The sequence below is a fragment of the Homalodisca vitripennis genome, chromosome X (assembly GCF_021130785.1).
Source record: "Homalodisca vitripennis isolate AUS2020 chromosome X, UT_GWSS_2.1, whole genome shotgun sequence".
Taxonomy (NCBI): Eukaryota; Metazoa; Arthropoda; class Insecta; order Hemiptera; family Cicadellidae; genus Homalodisca; species Homalodisca vitripennis.
This window is the reverse complement of record NC_060215.1, coordinates 100,271,065-100,298,504: the sequence shown is the minus strand read 5'-3', so window position 1 is coordinate 100,298,504 and position 27,440 is coordinate 100,271,065. Positions and strand designations below refer to the sequence as shown.

The 27,440-nt window shown below is 32.2% G+C and overlaps 1 protein-coding gene across 1 annotated transcript; it reads left to right on the top strand.

Moving 5' to 3' along the window:
- The first annotated feature begins 296 nt into the window (after positions 1–296).
- On the top strand, positions 297–26,221 carry LOC124369744. Its single transcript, XM_046827814.1, has 5 exons — positions 297–512; positions 19,263–19,387; positions 20,449–20,519; positions 20,718–20,801; positions 23,615–26,221. The coding sequence occupies exons 1-5, from the start codon at positions 405–407 to the stop codon at positions 23,797–23,799; spliced, it is 573 nt and encodes a 190-aa protein (XP_046683770.1). The 5' UTR covers positions 297–404; the 3' UTR covers positions 23,800–26,221.
- The last annotated feature ends 1,219 nt before the right edge of the window (positions 26,222–27,440 follow it).

The following is a 27,440-nucleotide window of genomic DNA, read 5'->3' as shown; positions in this document are numbered from 1 at the left end:
ATTACTTTGAAAAGTGAAAATTACAAATACATGCAGAAATACATATATGCAATATATTCTACAAATTATACCATGAATATTCTAACTGTATTATAACTAGACTATGTAGTGAAATAATAATACTAAACAATAAGTTAAAAAATTAATGTAAATACAATACTTAAAATGAGACAAGTATAAAAAGATAAGTTCAAGTTATGATTACGAAGTAGTGCATGTGTTTGTCAGGTACATTGTGATTGTGAAACAAATGTTAGGTTACAAGAACTAATCAAACAGCAGCACCAGGTTGTAAATGAAGTAGTGGGAGACAAAGATAATATAATGTTACCATTTCCTTTGTGCTTGCCAACGAGAGAACGACATCTGGCGAGCAAGCAGCGATACAAGTAATTTCCTCAATAATGCGGGTTTGTGCTTTTGTATTGTTCTTAAGCTGGGTTAGTAGTTGTGTTGCACAAGATGGCTGTGATTGCTTCCCTGTTAAAACAACTAATACGGATTTGAATGATGTGAGTAAATAGTTACTATAATTGTTATTATTTATTTATTCTTGGTTCATGTTTTCCGAAATGAATAAATGAAAGTGTTTCATAATTATAGAAGAAATAAAAACTTTTACTATATTCAACGTCCTAAATTGTAACAATACAATTATTATTAATATTTACTTATTTATATGACAAACAACATAATATGAGTGTAGGGCCCTGCTTAGAATGTGAATCTAAGCACATCTCATATGCCCAGTTTATGGATTTAATCTACAATCTTCATAATTTTACAGATGTTTTCGGTATTTGTTAAAAGTCACAGTTGTGTGATACGTAACTACGTGCATGTTTCGTAGGATAACAATTTTTAACTCGCTGGCATGACAGGTCTTTTAGTTTAAATCGGTTCTAGATTTTTTATCACAAGGTCTCTCCTAGGAACTTTTTAATTATGGTCTATTTTGGACATTACCATAAGTTACTTTTTAGATTATTAATTGCAAATATATGCTTAAGAAGTCAACAATATTTTTCATAAGTCCTTTTTATTAATAACCCTTTGTATCAGAATTTTCGCTTTATGTGGATTACTAATTACATCGATTCTGAGCAGACATGTTTTTAATTTATTCCAATTTTGGGTATGTATAGCTGAATGAAGAAAATGTATCTTTGCAAATACGTGTATTTTCATAAAAAAATATTTTCCCATAACATTAGTTAAGCTTTCTCAATATAATGCAGCCAGAGTATTTTTAGTGGTTTAGTTTGTATACACAGTTCAACTTACCTTCATAAGAAAACTATGTTAATATATTCTACTTCATCCTCTCCTATTATCATATAATACTAGAATTTATAATTTTATATTGGCCATTTATCTGTGAGAATATTTGAATTTTTATAGGGTAGTTTATGGCGTAGTTCAAAATTATATGTTTTCGGCAATAGCCAATCTATACTTTACTAAGTTCAAAATAATATCATTCAGTCTAAAGTCGATAGAAAATTTGAAATTGCACAACAATGACAATTTAACTGATCATATATTTTCCATATATGTACTACTTTTTTATTTCCAAAACACACTTTTTAACAATTTTAAAATATTCCCTCTACCGTGTTGAGCTAGTAGAGTAGCATTGTCGTTTTTATATATAATTGTTGTCTTTAAACCACCCGTTAGTCTAACAACTATGTTACTTCGGTATGTGTGATAGTTGTTGGTATGCAAATATAAATAACTAAATTTTTAGGTTTTGATTATATTTTAATTTTTATAAAATACTTTGTTTCTATGTATTTAATCATATTTGAAAAAAAACAGTTATCTGTCAGTAAGACTGGTCAGAAGGTTACTAAATTTGCTGTCAGCTTTAGCCAAACCTCAACGAACCAGCAAATAGCAAAAATTAAAATGGAAACATATTTGTATTATGTATATAAACATAAATATACATAGGTAGTGAATAAATCTAAGTAGGTAAAACATAAAAATAGTGATGGAAATTTTGAAAGAAGTCATAAACTTGATATCCGGATCGTAAACAAACATATATTTTGTCTGTACTAGGCCCATTTGTATTTGAGGTCATAATTCAATGCAAGTACCAAACTAAGACTAATCACTAACACTAAAAACTATGAACCTAAATTATAATGGGATAGCCGAATTTAATTCCAATAAACATTGAATCACAAAAAGTACTTGCTCCGCCGGGACTCGAACCCGGATCTCTCACTTGCCGGGTGAATGTGCTACATTACACCACAGAGCCCTTACCTTTTACGATTCAATTATTTTGTATTTAGCCGTATCTGTCACATATGCGTTTAAATAACCAAACCAACATATGATCGGAAGACCAAATACCTGTCAAAATAACTTATTTACTTATTATTAAATTTGTATAAATTACAATAGCCGAATTGAATTTATAATGGGATAGATTGTATTAATCGTGCTGGAAAAATATTCCTGTATGATTTAAAAATTAACTATATGAATAAATTAGTATGTAATCCTTGATAGCAGTTAACTTTGTTGGAGTAGTTACACAGAACAGAAGATAACAGAGGAGGAAACTTTTCAGGACACAGTCTTGATAGTACTTTTCCGATTATTAGTGGACAAACAATACAATAACTAGTTAACGTGGTTGTATCTGAAACTCAGTTTGCCAAAATAACATTTGTATTCATTTACATATATAATACAATTTTTGTCATATCTATGTTCCAATACGATATGAACCATATTATAACGGTTAAACAATGATTTAGATAGTTTATTTTACAGTGTATAACAAGGCTCAAACAAGCAAATAAAAAATAAGAGCCTATGCAGAGATTGCTTTGAATAATATATCTAGAGCAGTGAAACTGAATTGCCGTATCTTTCTAGAGATATATGAATTTTACGCCTAGTTGTAAAGGTTTCCAAATAAAAATAAGTGTTTTCTGTTGCATGATCAAACACTTATAGATGCAAATATTGTTCTTTTAAAATAACGTACATATTGGGATATGCGTATATTAAAATTTTTTGCAGAACTCGGCAGATTGTAGGCAACCCTCCATAAGAATGTGAAGAGTCAAATTACTACTTAAAAAAAACTGTTTCTTAAGTCAAATATTAAAACAATATTAACTTTCACAACTTGAGGGAATAAAAAAAATATTAAACCATCTAGAACATTGCTTACATTGTATATGTTTCAAACTTTAAATCACCATAGTATTTTAAAGATTGATCCTTTTTAGGTCGGATTTACGGCATTATATTGTACTAATTAGAGATCTTTAATTTGATGCACTACTCGACCCATGCAATTATTTAAGATTTTCTTCCGATCCCCTGCAGGCCACCCCCTGATATGAAAACAATGGCAGTTACTTAAAAAAGTATATTTATAGATGCAGTAATGATGTAGCAAATTTTATTGCTTTACCTGTAATCGTTCGGTAATTATCAAGCCCGTGCTTGACTTTTTTATAACCTGAACACACACACACACACACACACACACACACACACACACACATATATATATATATACATATTAAAATCAAATATTTAAAAAATGGTATTTCAAAAGTAATTTATAAACTATTATTTTACAAATTAATGCTACATTATTTAATCATAGGTACACTCAATTACTAACAAAGAGGAACGAAACAAAGATTCCTGATATACAAGAATATTGCTCCATGTGCAAGGAGGATGTAACAGCATCAAGCCTACTCCTGGAATCTTTGAAAGAGCAATAAATTCCTTAAACCGCCGACCTGAAGCATACATAGAGCTGAATTTCTAGCTTTAAATCTTAATGTAAATTATATGTAAAAATAAAACTTCTTATTCATATACATGATTTATTTTATTAAAAAAAACTGTTGTAATGCAAAGACTGATAAATAAAAAACAATTAGGAGTTGTACTTAAGAATATACGTTCCACATCTAAGAAAGCATGAACATTTACCATTAAAAATAGATATAAGTGTTTTCTTTCTCACAGATTTCGTATTAATATTATTTTTATTAAAGTTTCAATAAATAATTATTCTTGCAATGTTTACGTATGATTTACAGTTTTTGAGATATCAACGCAACTTAAATACCGTCCTTTTGAAACGGAAAGTAATAATAGGTATTTAACTGTTTAATTTTTTTCATTAGCTTTACATAACTGCTAAAAAGTTTCAAGTTTATTTGCACCAACGGCTTCTGAGATACGATTTAAAAAATAAAAGACACATGCGAACAAACAGACACTAAACGATGCGTGATAGGACATATGTTCATATCAACTTGTTCTATATATAATATAAAACAGCAGTTGCTATGAAATGCTACAAGTACTGTAGGGTACATCGACTATCTTGGAGATACTATCTGATTTATAGATTATCTGAGTTATATATATATTGCAGGTTCAAATCCTTTATTTGACCGTAGCACTTCTTATTACTATTTTTGACCCTGTGATGTATCGACTCTCTTTTTATTCTGTTTTATAACATCTTGGCACAGACAGTCCAGGATGGTATAAAAGTGGTGCTTGATAGGCAGAATAAGGCCTAAACGCGGATAAGCTTCTCCTTAAAAAAACGGAATAAGGCATGGTTTGTAATGGCCACGGTAGAGGAAAAATATTCAACAAATGCAGATGAAGGTTTAACCACAAAAATATGAACTTGCGACTTACTTTTATTAAAATATTGTTTGCACTTCATTATGATTGAATTAGTATGCAGGAATCAGAAAACTTACACCACCTAATAAGGGAATAATAACATTTTTTTCAATAATATGAATACTGGGTTCAAACAAATGAAAATGGTATACGAAAATATAAGATTTGTGTAAAAAGGTTTGTGAAAACTGAATACCAACTGTATTTTCCTCAAATAAACGGTTATAACATACTTCTCAGAAACCTAGAATACGTGTTACCCTCGATAGTGACGTTTAATCAATACATAACTCTGAAATACAGAAGTAGGCTCTATAGGAAAGAATATTATAATATCATATTAAAATAGCCATTAAAACTACGTATACATATGGTTTATATGTATTTTACCAAGGGAATCAACTGCATTGTCTATTATGTCAGCATATGCTTACACTTGTACTAAACTACGTGTAAAATTGCATTCTAAATATATGTAGAGTTAATTATTTACACAGAAATCGTATAAAAAATTGTAGTAATCATAATTATAATATTAAATATAATTATAAATTATAATATAATATTTTCTGATTAATGTCATAAAACTGACTACTATTTTTCTTTTCTTACTTAGTTAACGTTGAAACTTAAATTATGAAGTAGTAAATATTTACATACAAACGTACATATGAAAACGTAACGTTATATAATATACTCGGAAACAGAAATTGAAAATCCTGTACTAAAAGCATTAATTTATTCAATATAATTCCCCGAAAAACACGTATACACACGTTTTCTCTATTTCAAGTCTTGTCTTGGGGAAAGATTTAACAAAGCTTTTTTCTATTGGCAGTTAATTATTGCTGGTAATTGAAATAGTATTACCAACTGAACGAACAAACTTTTAGTACAAAATAATACAATTCAGTTTCAAGCTATTCAGTCTAACTGGAAATGAAATTAATGTCTAGTTATTAAAATTTAATATTATGGGCGATGCTTATCATATATAACTGCCTAACCTTTAGATACTTCAATTTAAAATTTAATTCGAATGAAAAAGTAAAAAAATCAAGAAAGTGTTAAATCCGATCTTAGACTGAGTGGATATCATCAGTTAGTAACAAACAAGAGCAAACTAAACATAAGAATGATTCCTAACTGCGTAAATCGGAATAATGATAAATTTCTATTTATTTCAACCCTTTGTGAGCCATTATTATCGGAGATAACTAAAATAGTAGGTATAAAGTACATTAGAATTGCGTTTGAAACCCAAGCAATTTCTTGACAAAGACGTAAAATCAAACAATGGCACACAGGATTTCAAGAACAGTGTTTTGCAGTATTAAGGGGGGAGTTCATGAAAAAGGACAATTTTTTTATTTGTTTATTATTATGTTTTCAAACCCTTTTAATTGGATAGAGGACAGTTTAAGAAAGAAATTGTATTTTTTAAACCTTGAAAATTCTCCCCCCCCTCTAGGGGGGAGGGTTTTTGCCGAATTTTAGCTGTTTAGTAAAATTACTAAGGCTCAAAAACTAATAAACATTTTCAGCTATTTTTTTTTTTTATTTTGTCATGAATACTGGTCTTTTAAAATGTGGAGTTATGGGGTTTGTACTTAGTATTAAAAATTAGGTAGAGAAAACTTTTTTTTCAAACTCAGAAATAAATAAAACCAACTTTTTTAGTTAAAAAAATGATTTTTAAACACTTCTCATTATTTTAACAGCAAATCCATTACTCCACTTTGTAGACAATTTAATTATGAAACAAAATAAAAAAAAAAAAAATTAGGGCTCTATCTCTTTTACAACCTGAGTTATTCAAATGTTTGTTATATAAAAACAAACTTTCGGAAAAACGTAAAAAAAACTAAAAATAGTAAGGAAAAAATAGACTAGTTGATGAATAGGCCTACCTTTTATTAAAATTCTCCAGCACCATACATTATGCCCTCTAGCTCCTTCCTCTTTTCCTCTTCTTGCAGATTTTTTTTTCATTCTCAAATAGTTCCTTCTTCTTTTGACTCTCTCCGACTTCGCTCGATGGATTTTAAGTTTTCGACGTCGATCTCGCACTCTTGCAATCATGATGCTTTTTTTTTCCAGGTGAAATTTTGTTCTTTGAAGAATGTTGATAGCTGAGGCATTCCAAAGTTAAATTCACTCACACCCTCAGCTACAGCAGCTTCAACTATCCTTCTTGATACACTTCTCGCTTTGTCACATTTCCGCCAAATGAAGCTATGTAAGCTTTCATTGGCATTCTGAGTTTGACCTTTGAGACATCTTTCTAACAGGCTAGTTTCTGTGAGTCTCTTATATATTGGAGCAATATGTTTGAGAACAGTTGGATTGAGAGGTGTTTTTATGTTGTCACTATGGCTTCCAGGAATTTCATTATTAGCAATCGCACGGTTGTAAAAACACCATGAATTTGTATCGGTTGGACACTTGGTATGACTAGGTTTTTCATCGGTCGATGTGCAGTGGTGAAGAGTAGCTAAGATAGAGTTTCTAACAGTGGGTGCATCTTTGTTGATACTACTAAATACAGCATTGTGGTAATACCTGGTAAGCTTTTTGATGGTTGAGTCCTTTAGACTGCCATGGGATTTTCCTCCAAGAGTGATTTTTTTGAGCTTTGCACACTTTTACTTGGTTGCGGAGAGCAGTGCCCAGTCTTTTAGAAACGTGATTTATACACGCCTCTTTTTTTAAAACATCTTCTCACATAGATGTTGAGGTCTTTTAAATGAGTGAACACCTTTGAATCTCCATCGCTCACTAATGTTGTGTAGCGAAATTTGTAGCTTAGTGAGCGTTTCCAAAGAATTTCAGCGGCGGCGGACTTCCATACCTGGAGAGATCCTTCATAATTCTTATCGCAATCTATAGCATGGCCTGCATACCAAATGTCAAACTCTGGGCTTCCTCTCCCCAAATCATGTTCTGCTGAGGCACAGTTGCGACAAAATTTCGGAGAGAACGCAATAGTCAATTACTAGTCCCGTATCTATATGAATAATAGAGCCTACTCCATAGTTTGACGTAAACCCCTTTTGTGCCACGATCCATCGAAACTGACCGCTAAGTCTATGGCACTATTAGCTTCTAAGGCGCTGTTTTCTTTTTGACAATGTTCACGCACACGTGCTCGTGCTTTTGAAAGACTAGCAATACCGGCCATTTTTGTGGATTTGTTTTACGCTTTTCATACACTTGCTATAATATCCCTTGCTCATAATGTTCATGTTCATTACTAAAGCAATAACTGCTCTATAGCGGCATATCCCTTGCTTATAGTACTAAAAGCTTTAGCAACTCTTTTGTTTATGTCGTACTCAGTTTTCGGATTCTATTTGCCTTGAACTAGACATGGACATTATGTTTCCGGGCACACAATCACTACATTCCACAGAAAGCTGAGCGTTAAACCCTACTCTATTTGTAATAGATAGCTTCAGGCTTGACCTAAAAAACAATCGGGGCATAACAAATTTGTCACCAAATTGCTCAGAACACTTTTTTGTCCACGAACAAATATTCAGGCGCAGCGTCTAAATCTTGTAGGCCTACCTGGATGTCACTGTCTACAAAGTCCTTTTTTCTGACGTTCGTGTACAAATCATCTATATTCATTTGGTTCTGGTACATTAGGTTGAGTAGACATACTTGGTCCTAGGTATTAGACTTATTTGCTCTATGTTAGGAATAGGCTCAGGCATATTTGGACTGCCTATTGAACTATTGCCACTTAGAATATCCCCACTCAGGATTTCATTTTTTGATTCTAGATTTTTGTCCAATTCCCATCTCTTTTGAATAAGCTAACCTAGCTCTATCTTATTTCACTTTTGAAACTATTTTTCATTCGAGGCATTTTCCAGCTGAAACTAGCCTAGTTTGGCTACTCTACAATACTTACTAACCAATACACGAAACCAACACTTACTAGAACGAATGAAACTAAATAAGCAATAAATAAAACTGAATAATCACTAAATGTTATTGCAATACACACAGATCACTGTAATGTTGTTTATGAGAACTAATAACAAAACTGTTTTGTAAATACAATCAGATGGTAGTATGAATCACTTGTTGATCTTGCAGAAGACACATCACAACTGTCTGCAGGCAGACTTGCAGAAATCATATCCCAACGATTCTATTAGTATAAATAATTTACAAAAGAATTATAGAATACATACTATAAGTCATGTACTCACCATAAATGCATGTTATCTAATAAATTGGGAGTTGCCTTCGCGAGGCACTAGAGGTAACGCTCAAAGTGGCAAAATTTAGCGGTGTAGTGCCGCACTAATTATTTTATTATGAGTAGAAAAAAAATGTTTTTGGTCATGTATTATACATCACCGTGTTCGTAAAAACACGGAGAATAAGAAAAAAATAAATTTATAAAATGTTGATTTTTAGTGTTTTTGCCAGTGAACTCCCCTTAAATATAATTTTAATAGAGGTTACATAATCAATACAAGAAGATAACTAAATTTTATATAAGAGATATGAAGAAAACATGAAAAAGGGGCTGACAGAAAAAGCCAAAATTGAATATAATTTTTTTTTTCTGACGATATGATCAATTTACTATTCGCCTCTGGTCAGTTTTCAGTGCTAGGTCGATCATTTCAGACCTGTATTATTTAGTTAATTAGTGTTTTGTTTTTATCAAGTGCCTATTTTAGAGATAGTATACATTAGTTGACACACATTACGTTTGTTGTGGTTCCTTACTTATGCGTGTACAACGCTCTGGTATGATTTACTTAGATTATTATCTTGGTATCAATAGAACGTATGAAATGAAATGAAAAATGTCTTTATTGAATACAACGTAAAACATATTCAATTGACATTCTATTAAGTCCTCTCTTACACCTAACCATAAATTAATAAACTATACTATTACTGTAAAACAAGAGCCACAATACAGTTTACATTACTATTTTACATTAAAAAATTATAATCTCTATTTATATAAAGTAATAAAATGAACTAAAGATTCTCTATGAAACTAAAAATAAATAAATAAAATAAAACTTTCAAGGAAATTAACAGACATTCATCCATCACCATTCATACGAAGCCATCGTCCCATATCCTGTGCAACGATATCGTCAACCCGACGAGGCCCAAAACAGATGGTCCCTAAGCACCCCCCGAAACCGTTCCCGACTACAAATACCTCTGATATGATCCGGGAGATTATTCCAGAGTCGGCAAGCAGAGACTGTGAATGATTTACTGTAAATAGAGGATTTATGAACAGGAATAGATAACAGAGAGGCTCCACGGCGAGTATTCCAATTGCTTGTTTCAGAAATGAAAGAAAAGCGTTCAGACAGATAGGAAGGGGAATAATCGTTATACAAAATAGAATGTAACAGGCTAAGAATGTGGAACTGACGGAGTAGATTCAACTTTAACAGATGTTAAATTATGTTATCATAATATTAGTTTGTATGATATTTTTACTATCTGGACTAGACTGATGTGTTTTGTGGTTAATTGTTTGATGTAATGTAGCCGTACGTATCTGTTTTATACATTTGTTTTTACAATGTGATATTTTTATTAATTTATACTCATCTATAGTTTGCTGCTTGTGTATGAAGAGGACTAGTAAATTAGCTGCCTAAGAGTATTAATATTTAATTAACTAAGTAGGTTGCAATGACCAAACAAGTAGTATATGCATTAAGTAATCGCATGCGCCTTAAAAGGTGCATTTTGAGTGTTATGTTAAAATCCTATGAATTTTCATTTAAGGTTTGCGTATAAAGTGTCGCTTGGTATGTATTCAAATTTTAATCAAAATAAAGACGTTCGTACTAGAACATAACAATATAAATAATCGATCCGACATGACTTTTTCTTCACGGTTGACGCTGCATGTCTGTGCGTGACACGACTAAAGTACGAACGAGTGTTTCCATTCTGTCTAAGATTCGAATAAACACATTTTTTCTCGATTATTTTAATTTTTCAATTCAAGGTAAAACTTGTAATTTGAAAAAAGTGTGTATATTGTTTTTAGGAGAATAGGTACATGTAAACGGCTCATGCAAAGCATATGTGGACATGTTTAACTAATTAATTGAATTTTACGATTTCTGTTTCCTCGTATGTTATATATATATATACTTCATCATTTAAATTATGGCGTTCAGAAACCAAGTAAGAAAAACAAAAATGCTATTCAATTAGAATAATTTGGTCTCAAAATATCTTGTTAAAAATGTTGTATACAATTTGTGTTTATTAATAATTATATGTGCATTTACAATGCTTCTTTATACGTGGTTGAGTAAAAATTCAACCACATTCAAACCGCATTTACAATACAGTTGATTAAGCTGTAAAAGTATATAAATCTTACGTATATTACATTTTGAATTTTTTAACAGTTATAATGTGGTATTAACGATCAAATTTCTTATAGATCCTTGTTCTGTATTTTAGAGTTGTGTATACAGACCATGTTTCTATATAGTGTTTTAGTCAACATGTATATTTGAATTGTTAATGACGCCGGAAGCGGACTACGAGTGTCATTATATTATTTACTTAAATATATATATATATATATATATATATATATATATATATATATATACATGTGTGTGTGTGTGTGTGTGTGTGTGTGTGTGTGTGTGTGTATTTATGTATAGGAAACAAAAGAAAAATATTCCTTACATACGTGATATGATTTTTACAGTTTGCTAGAAAGCTATTCGAGACTTAGGGTTCCACAGAATTTCCGGATTTAAAGGTCGTTACAAAGAAATGTTAAGATAATTTTTTTCAACGAAGAATTACCATTAGTTTTTGTGTACTTTTTGTTTTGAAACGATCTTGTTTAAATTTTAACGCAATGACTAAGTTTTATTTTATATATAAAGAATTTTCATTTAGGCTATTTGTGCCAGTTTTTAAGATTATACTTTAAGTTTTTACATATTTTACATTTTGTTATGGATTTTACGTTTGTTTTTTAATATATATAGCATTAAATTTTTACAAATTTTACATGCATTATGTAATATTACTTTAATAAATTTATCAAAATTATTACTAAACAGTAAGATTTTCTGTTGATTAACATAAATTCATTTATGGAGATAAAAAATATATATTACATAGATTTTCTGTTGGCTTCCAAAGTGTGTTGGAAACCTCATAATTATTATATACTTACTATTACTACTTACTATTACTTACTTATTACTTATTATTATTATGTATATGTGTAATAAATACAAAAGGTATTAAAATGATTACTTCACTTAGTAATGAACAATAATTATCTGCTGAAAGAAGACTTTTAAATTAATGTAGGATGAATAAGGATATATGGGATGGATATAAGAATGAAAAAGATGAGCATGGCTTTGTGTTTGTGGGTGTTCATTCTGTACTACATCAACATGTATTTCTTCTTTAAATATTATATTGAGGCTTATTTTTGAACGACGGTTTTTGTACTTGAAAACCCTAATAGAGGAAACCCTTGTATATTGCTTGGAAGATAGAAGTAAAGGGAGGTATACATCGCAAAGAATGGAGTTGTTACATCGCTTTGTCTCGCAAGTAATTGTGGCTCGTCAGTCAGAACTAATGAGCAAATGACAAATTTACCGACACCAAGATATTCACACAGACAGCCACCCAGCAACGATGGCCATTGTCAATCGTATCCCCTCGCCACTAACCCCCCTCGCTGAATGTATAGCATACCGGGGATCACACACACACACACCGAAGTGGATCGAAGGGTTCCTCGGAGCACCAGATCTTCTGAACTGTTTGGCAGGAGACTGTTCTACACACTCTGTGGTTTCTCAAGCATGTTCCTCTGTCTGCAACGCTCTGGAAATCTTTTATGCAACTGCATTGACTTCTTTAACTCTCTCCTCCACTCCTTCAAGATGTAACATCGTACTCTGCGCAACCTGATTCACCTTTCTTGACTACAAGTTAATCATTACATGCGTATTCCCACACGCGCGCGCGCGCACACACACACACACACACACACACACACACACACACACACACACACACACACACACACACACACACACACACACACACACACACATAACATGTCATGTCATATTTAAGACACACGCTAGGCACTCCTACACGCTGATTTGAAAACAATCATCCTTAGTTGATAAGATCAAGTTTTTAATCTTAGAACTTGATGGAGCAAGCTGGGGGCTTAACGTGTTGAACTAAAATCTACAACTGTTGCTTCCTTGTGTAGGCCTCTGAGTGGATTAGACTAAAGTGAAGGTTGCTTGTTAATCGAACGTTCTAAAAAGGATTTTTGCCCTTCAAATGGCAGTGTTGCACATGGGAGCGATGTTTACGCTTAGAATGAGTTGACCGCTGTAGAAACACCATTACGGGTACACCATCATCAGTAAAAGTGTTTTTCAGTTGATTGATGATGATTTTGGTGGTTATATTAGCAATTTGAAACGTAATAAACATAAGCTCTCTGGTGAGGGGGAGGGGATGGGGCTTAGCGAAATTAACTGTTAATGTGTGATAGTCCTACCCAATGCCTCGTTATAACATTTGATCACACGTTGATTTACAAAACAATACTATAATGGATCATAAATTATGTTTAAACTGAAGAAACTCACTGGAGTCTAGTATTTATTACTATTATTAACCAGAAATAATTTAATATGAACTCCCTAACCGGTCTCAATCTTTGAGATTGTAAGTGTTATGAATTGAAAATTAGTAAGTTTTAAGGTTTTATAAGTTTATTTTTAAACAAAACAAAAAACCATCAGACGGTTGTTCACTGCGGATATTGACTTATAAACACGGTAGGTCCCAGCCACGGTACTACAGTTCTAAACTCGAAGCTATCAGAAAACAATGGAAAACACTATACTTTTGTTAATGAATTTATATGAATTTTTTGATGAAAGTGCATATTGAAACACCCTATATCTAAAAAGGATACACTTAGAACAAACATAAAACAGGAAAACACAATTAATTATAAAACTCAAAAATTATTCAAATAACATAATTCATCAACCTTATCACCTCATAACAAATTAGGAGTGTTAAAGGATTCACATAAGATCATCCCAATTGCTTCAAAAAGTTAAAAATAAAATAATAGATGTTTGCCCAATCATAAATTCATAACGTTACTCTCGTGCTCCCAACACGCATGAGTTAGATTCTCTCATAACAGTCTGAGGTACAGGAGCGGGACCCTGATTCTCCTGGATGGTACCACAAATACTGTAGCCCAGTCAACGATTGATTGTAGAAGTAAAATCAATAAGCGGAAAACCCAATTATGAGACTTTATCGGGGTACCTGGTAGTATAACATATTATAGGTCCTCAGGACCTTAGGGATTTTGGATGAGGGAAGGGAAGGGTTCAAAGGTCCGTTTTTATTTTCCACCTACGAGTATATCTTATTGGGGTGGGTTTGACAGTAAATTTACATGTATAAAAAATTGTATGTGATAAAATTTTACATCTTTTTAAATAGTTTTTTTGTTATCTTTTACCGAAATGACAATTAATCTTTCACAAATTGGCAGTTTTCGGAAAACCCCCTATGGCATCAAATATTTCAACTTCTGTCTCTAGTACTTCAAGTTATCATTCTGCAGAAAGATTGTCAAAAGGTGAGTTTTAAAGGATTAAATATAACTAAACATGAGTTTTTGCTTTTATGTTTATGTGTTTTATATGTATGTAATAAAAAATTAGTTCCAAAGATACTTTTCTGGAATGATCGATTTCTGCAGGAACTAGCACTAAGTGAAAAATATTGTTTACACTCTTTCAACGTCATTTACATAATAGTACTTATATTTGATCATAATCAGAAAAGGGTGATTGTTGGTTAGGTTTTTGAGGTTTGGGGAGAAAGAAGGAAAATCTAAATGAAGGGTAAGTATAAAAAGTCACAAATGAGTGTGAAGATAAAATGAAGTGAAAAATACGTGACAACATAGCTTGGAAGTACTCACGTCCGGAGTAATCACGGCGTTTGACATTGTCATAGAGCTTTTGTGAGGAGGAGCCAATTCTGATTCTTCTGAGAACCCACGTGGTCTCCTGATTTCCCTAACCAACAAATACAAAAACATCATAATGATGACACGGGACCAAGTGGAGGTGTCAACCAGTCAGTATTCTACCGCTGAGTTACAGAAGTTTGGCTAAGACATTCTGCTCGTCCTCGCTTTCGCAGAATGCGATACCACATCAGCAGCATTCTGCATGAGAAACGTCACACTTACCAAACTGTTCAAGAAGAATGGTAATCTGCTGTTTGCTGCTGAAGAATTCAACAGTCCGTCAGCCACTTACAAGAAAATTATAGAGCAAGCATCTTCTAGTGGTACGTGCTCCAGATAAAAATTCAAAAATTACGCTGTGACATATTCGTCAAGTCCAGAGAAAACTAAAGATCAATCGAATAGGGATAAATAAAATTGTGCTATTTTATTTTGTAACACACAGTCAGTCGTATACTATAATTTATAATGATCAATATTTCTTTGGAAAGTTTAATAACAATATAAAAGTAATACATGAATGTTTTTGGTACAAGATTACTGTGCACGCATTTGCATGGTTGGGCTTTTAATACGCAGCTGTTGTCCAGGCTGAAGAGAGCCGTTTTCAGGCTGTTTTTTATGAATTTGCCAAGACTTATCTGGCAATTTTAGTACTAATGTCCTAAAAATGATTTATTAAATTAAACAGTCCATTAATTAAAACATTGGGCCTATTTGAAGCAGTTCTTCATAGTAGTGAGGCGGAAATAGCCCGTAACTAGGTCTGGCCTGTGTGGCCAAGGATATTGAGTAGATACTGTACATTTCAGACCGAAAGTTGCAAGGGCTTGTGTATGTACTCTTGTACAGAGAACTTTTCTCATCTAGTTAATAAACGTCAGTTTGTTTCTCCTCGTAACAGTGAACTGCATTTAGAGTTCACTCTGATTGTGATCGGTACTCTATTAGGTAATACTATCGATTTACACACCTCCATGAGAAATGTTATTAATTATTAATTACCTTTCAAGAGGTATTATAACTAAATATAGTATATCCTCTGAAACACTTTCTGCTGTTTTTTTCTAACCACGAGGGACCGTTATCTTCAATATTATATGATAATGGGATAATCGACTACAGGATTAATGGGGCCAGTTTATCAATTACTCATATTTTTATAATTTCTCTGAGCGCCTACAATATATTTATTCGGACCAGGCTATCTATTCAAGTGCGGGGGTTATTTATAAACAATTTTCTTTTATCATGAACATTTTTATCAATAGCCAACTGAGCTTTTCTTTTAAAAAAGCTGTATGCCTCCTTTTTAAAAGTATAGAAGTATGTGGATCTAGAACACGGTGGCTCGAAAACTATCATTGAGAAGGAACGGTTGCTATATTTGCTTCAGCTAGATTTTTCGTCACCTTTGTACAAAGACTAGTATATAAACAAGAAAATTGAGTATAGATAGGTAATTTTATTTGGAAATAATTTAGGGGTGATTTCTAATGTTGAAAAGAACAGCAACACTAGAAAAGAAGTTTGGCATAGTTGTTGTTGATTATTCAGGTCAGAATAAGAGTAATAAATATATAGAAGGATTGGAATGTAATGGTTTTGTTTTGTCTGAGCCATATCATATAGCTTGAAGGTGTATGTAATCAAGTAAACCCCAGAGCACAAGATCATCCGTATCTTCTCTCTCCGAAATTGTTTGCACCTCTAGTTTTATTCTCGCTATAGCCTCTCCACTTGGGGTAAGAATTAAAACTGCAGTTTATAAAAGGTAGCTCAGCTTCTAATTTATCATTATCTCTTACACTTCACCAATTTTTTACAATAACTAAATCTCTTAATGTATTTTTACTTAAATTTAAAATTTTCCAAATATTCTGCAGTCTTTAAGATATGAGACAGATTTTAATTAGAAAATATTTACCTATTTCAATACTTCTTATGTTAAGCAAAAAATTTGAATATTTGAGCGATTATTCCATGACAGAATTCTTCTGGGAAAACCTTTTCACTATCACCTTTGGTTTTATTAAAACCAGTCCAAACCACTCATACAAAAATTGAACTGTACTCTCATTTAAATTTCAATTCTTATCTTGCAGGTCGTTCTCATTTTGTAAATATTGACAGTGAAACAATAAATCTAGCTGTTTACCTGTCCTGGTTGGTGTTCTCCAAGGTTCAATATTTGAAGCTGTTTTTCTTATCGTATACGTAAATGACTTGAAAAATTCAATTAAGTGTCTCTTAGTTCAATACGCTGACAAAACTAGCGTCGTTATCCTAGTGGAATCATCTGACATTCTTAAAAAATGACCTATCTTTAACTTGGAAAATTATCAGTTCATGGTTATCTTTAAATTATATATTTCAATACTGAAACACCAACATAATTCATTTCAAACCCAAAAGTAATGGGAAAGGAGAGTCTATCTTAATTATCAATTATCAATCTTCTCCTATAGAAATATGTGGGGTGTTATATTTCTGGCTGATCGCAATGAAACAAATTTCTTACTTCTTGTGTAGGGATCAAGACACTTCACACCTCAAATGTTAGATAACATTTGGAGTGCGGTCTGTTGCGTCTGTTGTGCGGTCTTTATACTAGAGGAACCTCTGCGAGGCCTTGGAAAGATCCCAACGCAAATTCGTTAGATTTATTGGAATTCGGCTGGGTTTCAGTGTTATTCTTCCGTTTCTGTAAGTGAGGTGCAGATCTTGGGATTATTCATTCTTGAATCAAGAAGGAGAGACATGGTTGTAACTTTCCTTTTCAAGATCATCAATGGATTCATCGAATGTCTTGAGTTGCTTGCCGAAGTGGATCGAAGGGTTCCTCGGAGCACCAGATCTTCTGAACTCTTTGGCAGGAGACTGTTCTACACACTCTGTGGTTTCTCAAGCATGTTCCTCTGTCTGCAGCGCTCTGGAAATCTTTTATGCAGCTGCATTGACTTCTTCAACTCTCTCCTCCACTCCTTCAAGATGTAACATCGTACTCTTCCATTTTAGCAATTTTAGCAAAAACGGCACTAACAAAAATTAACAATGATTTGTCAAAAGTGCTTATGTGGTCGGAAAGTAATGGGTTGGAGTTAAACCCAGATAAATGTACAATTTTAAATCTGAGATTTAATAATGCAGGCCAATCTCTTCCCGGTGACGTCATGTTGAACAACTCGCCCCTGTCTCTCAGTAAAACTGTTAAGATCCTGGGTGTTAAAATAGACTCACAACTAGAGTTTACAAGTCATGTAAAATATATATATCAGAAGGTCATTTGTAGATTGAGGATTGTTTGCAGGCTGAGGTCGTTCCTGCCGGTGTCAGCTAAGCTCCAGATTGTCAAGTCATTGATATTACCTTTAATATATTATGCTCTCCCTGCATTTGGAAATAGTTTGACCAAAGAAAAATTATTAATTTTAACAAAGTTAGAAAACAGAGCCAAAAGATTTGTGTATGGTTTGAGGAAATATGACCATATCAGTTCTTATCGTAAATTGGCTCAAATTCCATCAATACAGGACACTTGCAAAATTCAAACTGTGTCTCTTGTCCACAAGGTACTGACAACCAATAGGCCAACATATCTAAAAAATAAATTAGTTGGCCGGTCAATAATTAAGGAGCGTAAGACGAGACAGGATGCCCTGCTGGCGGTGCCGCGCGTGCGCCTTGAAAGAGGGAAAAAGGGCTTTTCTCACTTCGGTCCCCAGCGGTACAACGGCCTGCCGCCTGAAATGAAATAATTAAGTATGAGGGCGTTTAAAGACAAATTTAAAAAAATGTTAGTTTAAGGGATGTTGTGAAGTTATTTTTATTGTTTGGTTGTATACTGTATGTTTAGTTTATACATGACCCGAGTTATTTTGTAAAACAACATCAATGTTGAAAATCGCTCATAAATAAAGGCCTTTTTATTTATTTACTCTGCGCCACCTGATTCACCTTTCTTGACTACAAGTTAATCATTACATGCGTATTCCCACACGCACACGCGCACACACACACACACACACACACACACACACACACACACACACACACACACACACACACACACACACAAACAGAATGCTAATCTGCACCATCTCTAGAAATACTCGTACACTATACATTACCACTGTATATGTATTGTTTTGTTACATTATCTCATTGTTTATATATTTTACGTATTGGTTGTTATTTGTTAACTGATATATTGTTATTTATCAATGTAAAATTACTTATTCCGTTGGAAGTAATAAGAAAAACTCGTACTGCAAAAAAAAAAATACTAATCATTCTGCATTCTTACTGCAAAAATACTGCATTCTTCTCGGCAGTATAAAGGAAAAATTACATCTAATATATATGCTCCATTAGATGCAATTTTTTAGATTTATAGGACTATATAAATATTAATTATATTATAGAAATGAACCATAAGTATCAATCGATAAAATAATTACATGTTATGTTTTAGCTAATAAGAGACAGTCCATTATACTCACAAGCTGCTTCCAACGTCACCAATCTCAACTCCATCTGTATTACTCTAACAGCTGTCAATACCCCTGACAACGCCCTTGTGGAGATGGTTATCATTTAGTAAGTGGATATTAATATAAATATATTATGTAACTTTAATTTATTTATCATATTAGTATTTAACCAGCATTAAATTTAAATTTGTAGTGTTGAAAAGTAGAGCAAAGTAACGGCCTTAGAAAATAACATTAAAACATATGACTCTTTTTATCAATACCAATATTTTATCTAGATAACTTTGACGATGAATTCATATTATGATGTTCCAGGAATAAAATGGTTTCTTTGGAATTTTGCCTTTTAGATGAACTGTTATTTCTGTCTAAAATAAATATTATTTATTTTTATTATAAATGTAATGGTTTCTTTGGAGTTTTGCCTTTTAGATGAACTGTTATTTCTGTCTAAAATAAATATTATTTATTTTTATTATAAATGTGACTTTGTTATTGTTTAGGATATTGTTCTAGGTTTCCTCAAATGAGGAGGCAGTTTGTCCAGTATAAAAGTTACGGTAGTCCCTATACGATAATTTGCTAATTAACACCTTATTTTCTGTTTTTTTACATTATTCCTCATCCAAAATCTAAGAAGATAGCTAGTCCCATATTATGAACAAAACAAGTGCGTTTCTTTTCACATGATGTCCTGTAGATATATATTTTTTTTTTCTGTTTTCCTACATTTCCTTTGTTTATTTGTAACAACTACCTGACAACTAAGTTTCTTATTTGAACGTTCTTTTTTCATTTATTTTCCCTTCATAATTATACGGAGAGTGTAGGATATAAACCGCTTTCAGAAATCTCTTCTACATGGACATATTTTAAGGAAAAGGTTGTCTTAATATGAGATAATATTCCGATTTTCATAAAAGAATTGCAATTAGTTATATTTATTACTTAGTAACAGTGAAAATACAATCAGTATTTTATGTGTAATAATACAATGTAATAAAACCAGTATTTTAAATACAATAACATAATTTTACAAACTATTTTATAGAATGAGATATTGTTGTACATCTTGATTTCTTAATATTGTTTGGAGTTGAGATTTTTAGAATGGAAACTTTCAATACATGTGTTCAAACCATTAATTTTCCTTTACTGTATTTACAGTTCTAATTCGACAGTTGTTCAGAGAGCAAGCATACAGAAACCAATCGAACCAGGGCAGTTTCTCATCGCTGGTAAATATTGTTAAATGTTTAGTTTGTATTTCAAATTTTATACGTTTCACAATCGAATATATAAAATAAATATAAGAATCACTGTATAATGACCACGACCAGTATGGCTTTTCATATAAAGTGCAGCATACTCGTGTATATTTATTTTCCAGGAAAAAAGATACAAATTTGATAACCGAGTATATATTTGTTCCACAGGTCCTGCACGTACATATAAAGATTTCATCATCGGAAATCCCTGTCCACAAACATATGTCATATATCGCTGCGTCCAGACTGGCAGTAAGTGTACTGGTTATTTTATATCAAGTAAAAATGGACCTTTATGTTCTCGTTTAATTGTTATTAGTGCTTTTTAAGCCCTTAAAAATAAGAATTGGCTTAAATAATGATATTTTATGATAAATATTTTTGATTTAAATATTGAAGTTTATCTAAGCCAAAGTATGCTAAAACTAGTTTGCAATGTTCACATTATATTGTTTACGCTAAATATACGAGACCTGATGTGCTTTTCTAATATTATACCTTTGAACTTTGCCAATAATTTCATTTTATTTTTACTTCAGTATCAAGTTGTTGTTTCAGTAAGAAGAATCCAAAATTTCTTTTATTTCGAAACATTTGTAACTGTTAAAAATATACAATGACAATTTTTGAAGAGTTTTTTAATATTAATCCTACTTTTTAGTTGTTAATAGATAAAAGGAACACATAAATTTATTTTCCCAAAAAAATATGTTATTTAGAATTTTGGAGGATGTTGTTGATGAGACGGCAAAACGACCGAGCACGTACATTAAAGTACATGCGTCAATAAGTGTGCGGCCAGCATCGATGTATAATAGAATGTTCTATTATCTACCAATAACGGGCAGCTATACTCGTATGTCGGTCGCTGGTGACGGCCGGCGCTGGGACTCCTACCTCACTATGGAGAAGATCCTGAGGGGTGAAGGGAGGACAGAGCCTGGCTCACCAGGATTAGAGATGGGATTGTCTTTTTTAAGCGGAAACGCGTTGCGACATTATTATGCTTGCCGACAACAGGTTGCGGTAACGTGTTATTTCAGTAACTGTTGCCGACTGTGCATTGCACAACGTTCTTTGGGCAACGTTTTACAGTGACTGTTGCTAATAGAATCTACAATAAATTACGCGGAATTACAATAAAAACACGGAATTTGTTACTATTATGATTTATTTAAATGTTAGTCTTTAAATCTACTTATTATCGTTACTATAATTTATTTTGAGACAGCTAAAAGTATAAAAAATTTTAAAATTAATGTCACATTATTTTACAAATCTTCATGATTATAATTATTTAGGGTAAAATAATATTTTTAACACTTAATATTATTGGACCAATAAAATATTGAAAAATGTTATAAATCTGTCATCTATGGTTATGTTATATGGCTGGTTAATCATTCACATAATTTTATCGTTGAGAAATAATGACACAATTAAAAACTATCAGTATGGATTTGCAGTACGTATTAAAATAGTTAATTAGAAAGAAATAATAAAAAAGATTGTTTGTTGGTAGCAACGAAATTAATGGATTATTCGTTTTTATCACGTAGCCAAAATAACAGTTTCTCGCAACACTTTCAGTACTAATATTGGTGTACTAAACTGATAGTTGCAAAAAGATTAATACTATGATAGAGAGCTAGGAACGGATTTACCCACCAATATTTACAAAGAGAGTAATTCTATGACAGTTTAGTTCTGGGACCACTGAGGTTTGTTAATAGAGACATACTCTGAAACTTACACGTTCCTTATTTGTTTATTAGTCCCATAAGGCGTTCAGCAGAAGAATAAGGCCCTAAGTTTTGGATTTTATAGAAACGGCACTGTACACTGAGTTTTGGGATGGTGAGCCTCAACGGTGATATTTATGGTTTGCGGTAGTTTAATCTAGATAAATGTGCTACTCGGATAGCGTACACGAACAGGGCCAGATTGGGCATTTATGAATACACAATTAGTCCTCAAGCATTTAGGTACGTAGGTAAGTGGCTATGATAAACTGAAGGTCTTTTGGATAATTTTTTGTTTTACCTGTAGACCTATAGTGGTTAATTTTTATAGCTACTTTACATAGGACACTGGAATAGCTCGGCTTGCGCAACCAGGTTTTGACAGGTTGTAAATGTATTAACAGCCCAAAAACCCCGTTACACATTTAGGTAATTAAACTAAAAATACAGATAAGGCATTGAAAACATAAAAATAACATTAATATTTTTTATTGTACGGAACATTTTTTTAATTTGGAACAACGAATAGGCGTTTTATGTTGAGTTTCTTTGACTTATTCCTAATACCCTAACCATTACCTTTTTTTTATTTATAACTTCGTTTTTAAGACATGTCCAAGATTTTTTATTTATGGAATTATCCCATTGCATTTGATAATTAGCACTGTAGACGTGTTAGACAAACGTATTTAGCACAGCTTTTAATTCACGAATACTTTACAAATTTTACAGAAACTCAAAATTTCATACATGGGAAAATATTATTAAAGTAACCTACTGTTTGAACTAAGAGACTTTAAATATAATATTTCAGTACATAGGTTGACCGATACAAATTTTACCTTATTATTGAACAATTGGATATATAAAAATGCAAAAGAATTATCTAATGTTAGGTGAACAAAAACCAATTAATAGCACTATATAAAATCAAATTGTTAACACACATATTTAAAATCACATTTCCCCACAAAATGTTGAGGAATGTGTACAGATTTCTTTTATTAAATTAATGTGAAAAATTATTAAAATTTGTCATGCACTGAGATTGAGGGATTTTTTATGTGAATCAATTAGTCCTTCAATAAAAACTGCCACTGAAACGAATACTCTATAAATACCTTAGAACAGTAAATGTCCCATATTTACTATCAAATTCAACTGCTTCGTCAAAGTTACTGTGCAGCCTTACGGAGTGGGGTTAACATAAAATGTTTAATTACAGCAATCTTGTGTGATTAGTGAGTTGTTGCCTGGCATCATATGTCCCATATGCTTAAGCATTTACTGATAAAACATACTAACATTATGTCTTTTGTTCAGGGTGTCTCACTGATTTCACCAGAGCTGATGTCATCGTTGTATCCAGCAGGTTCCGTGAAAGCAAGTCGTGCATAGAGAAGGGGTTGGACATTGCCAGGGAAACATTTCCAGACATCCAGAAATATTACTACTTGCCAAGGAAATCTGTTCCTTGTTGCCAAAAAGCTATCCTGTTCTCTTCATAGTATATAAATTCTGTCTGTATATTCATTATGTGTATAGTTTAATGTATAAAATAAGCTCAGATTCAAGCTTATTTTAAGCACATATGCTTTTGTACTTGAAAGTTATTTTTGATTTTGATGCTCAGATTATATGTAACACTATTTTTCATTAATAAATGTTATAAACGCTCATATTAAAAAATACTGACATCTTTTCTCTTCATCAGGTTATTCAACCAATGTCAAATAAGTATAAATATAAATAAATTATTTTGAATAACCTAAAGTTAAGTTTAATTATAATACTACAGTATTTTTCCACACAGTACAAAATAGAAACATCTCATTTAAGTGATGATTAGATTAATTTCAAAACAAAATAAACTTGTAAAATAAATTACACTTCCCAAACTATCCATACAAGGAAAATATTTGTGGCGTAATGCAAGCAGAACATTATTTATTTTAAGTTCACTGGGTCGTTCATTTCCTTAGTTCTTCCTTAAAGTTCTTCGTTAGATGTAGGTTCTGAAACCAAAATTTCTTCAAAAAGTAAAGATTATCTAGAAAAAGGAAGATGAACCTCTTGGTAATGCCACTTTTATTTCTTTTATTGTATAATAAGTCTGGATAGAGCTATATGTGGGGAAAAGTTTTTGAAACTTTCGATGATGTGTTTCAATTACCTAATCTTAACTGGTTTAAAAAACGCGTGAAGGATTGGTTGCATTCGTTAGATGGCGAAGAAGTAGACTAATTGTCCCTTGTTATCGCTGAACTTCTAACCCTTCTTCACTTTTATTGTTATTCGGTCTGTCCTTCACTATAATTACCATAATTAATACTTTATACGTCAGTACAGCAAAGCTAGATTTACACTCGTTTGTGTATCATTATGAATGTGACTTATCAATTGCCAGGGTGCTCACCGTTATAATTTCCATCCAGTTGGGTTAAAAATAAATTCTATAACCCTATAATAATCTCAAAAATTACAAAACTACAGTTATTTTCTTTTACTTATAATGACATTCGACCTATCATAAATTTTGAGTTCCAATATTTACGACCAGAGACTTCGCACAGGCCCTCGGCCCGTGTAGGCTCTTCCCAATTATATCACTCTTTTTTCGAATTTTAGAGGCATTAAATATAATTACTACAAGTTTAATATAATAAACAATAACTATGTATTAGTACCGTATTGTTGCGCTCTGATACATGGTTTCAGACATAAAAAAGAAAGGAAGAAACTTTATTTCTCCAACTACATTTACACCAGCATTACCAACAAAAATTTTAACAATATATTACTACATAATATTAAACATAAGTAAACACTATTGAGAGTCTCGGATGCACGGGCTTGACCTGATACTTGGTACACACTATTTTCACTAATGTCATTATCTGCTAAAACATTTAGGAGAAACAAATAAAACCTCCAAGGCATCGCCTGTTTGGAGATATATTTATTGTAAATTTCTGAATAAAAACGGCTTTTCAAACTGTACATAATTAAATACAGAAAGGGATTTATATAATTTAAATACACTTTTATATATTTAGATGTAAATCTCCGCGTGTTGAATCCTTTCCCTACAGATTACCACAATACATACTACAATTAAAGTTGATACATTAAATGTTGCACTTTGGAGCCATTCCCTTAATATTCCGAATCAAAACTGATTTTATGTTTACATCGCATCTGTACAAACAAATTAGCAAATTAAATGAGCAAGTCGTTTTTTAAACAATTAAATACCACTCACTCTCACAATCTCATATACATAACTGAATGGTGAACAATATATCTATAAATACATATAGTACTGTGTACACAAAACTAATAACACATAACAATATAATATCAAGTAATAACAAAACTTAAACTTACAAGTAATAACAATAACAAGTAATAACAAAACCTAATAATAACACACAATAACAAACGTATCAATAGCAAGCAATAACAAACATAGTAATAACAATTCTTTCCTTTAGTCGTTAAACTTAAACAGCATATTTTCTATATTTTCTATTGAAAAAAGCCAATCCTTCAGGTATTTTGAGAAAACTTCGGTTGAATTTTGATTCCTTACGTTCGAAGGCAATACATTGAACATTCGTGGTGCCAAATAAAAAAACATTTTGGTAATAAAAGTATTTGATGGCTTTGGCACAGGTAAGTCTTCTGAATTTCGTAATCTCAATTTATATTCATTCGTTAGCTTGAAATGTTTACTTCTCATAAAGAATATTTTCAGTACCTTAAAAGCGTACATATACCTCAATGGCAAGATTTTTAGTTGTTTAAACAAGGGATAACATTGTATGTATGTGCTTACGTTTGTTGCAATACGTATTTAGATATATATGTACAGGTATATGTGTTTGTATTGTACTATTTTTGAGAAATAAACCATTTTCATTCATTCAACTGATGTCATATACATATACCACCAGAAAAACCTGCGCGGGCATCTATAAAAGCAAAATTTAATCGTAGAAAACGTTCCAAAATTCGCACAAGACAAGACACTGAGCAGTCACACTTGTGACCTCCCTCCTGCGTTCTCCATCTGATGTCCTAAAGACCACCTGCCGGTCTGTATAGTATTTTTCTAATATGCTGAGCAGTTACGCATCCTGAAATGTTTCTCTAATGCCTCCAGCATGTCAATCCAACTTGCCATTAATAGCCAGTGAGGCCTGTGTGCTGATGGGAAGCTTGAGACCCCTTATCTGATCTGATCAAGACTAGACACTGTCTTTTCTACAATGTTTGAAAAGCGTACCCCTCCAAGCAGCGGCAGCGGCTTTATATTCTCAGGAGCATTGTGCATGTTGCTATTTACAAATTTTGTCTTAAATGAATTTTGAATATTTCAAAATTTGAGTGGGGGGAGGTCTACACTCAAATTCTCTTAACAGTAGTGTTGCATATCATAATGAAAGTGAGTTTCTTATGAGCAAGAACATGGAGAATAAACAAACCTCAAATAGATAAGAAAATAAAGTGTGCCCTATGATCGCATTAAAAACTGTTTTGATTCTAACACTTGATTCTTGCTTTGGAACACCCTGTAGATAGCTTCTGATTGAAATATTTTCAATAGACTCCCCATGAGCGTGTTATGGGGAAAGCTAAAACTTTGTTTTATGTCAATACACCAAACCGTTCTCCCGATATACATACTGCACGGGTTGTCTGCCTCACCCAGTATATACTGAAGTACAAGGGACAATTTTCTTTTATGTACATCAATAAAAGAAAATTCAAACCTTTCAGAGAAAATATTAATAATTTATTATATGGATATTTCATTAATCATACAATTAATAAACGATGAGCCTTAACTATAATGTTGATTAAAACGACATGAAAGATATTAGTTTATTTATAAGATAAAAACTGGTAATATAAATCCAAAGGATTACCTGGTGGATAGTTGCAATATTCTAAGTTAATATAATTCCTCATGCATCTGACACAGTAAATAGAGATCTCAATAGGATGATGACCCCTGTCTCTACTCACAAGTGCACCGATGTCAGACCATAAGTCGGCTTGATAATAGTTCACAGGAATAAAGCTTAGAACATTTATGAAATTAATGGAGCTGGGACAGATTGAAATAATCTTTTAATCTTACAAC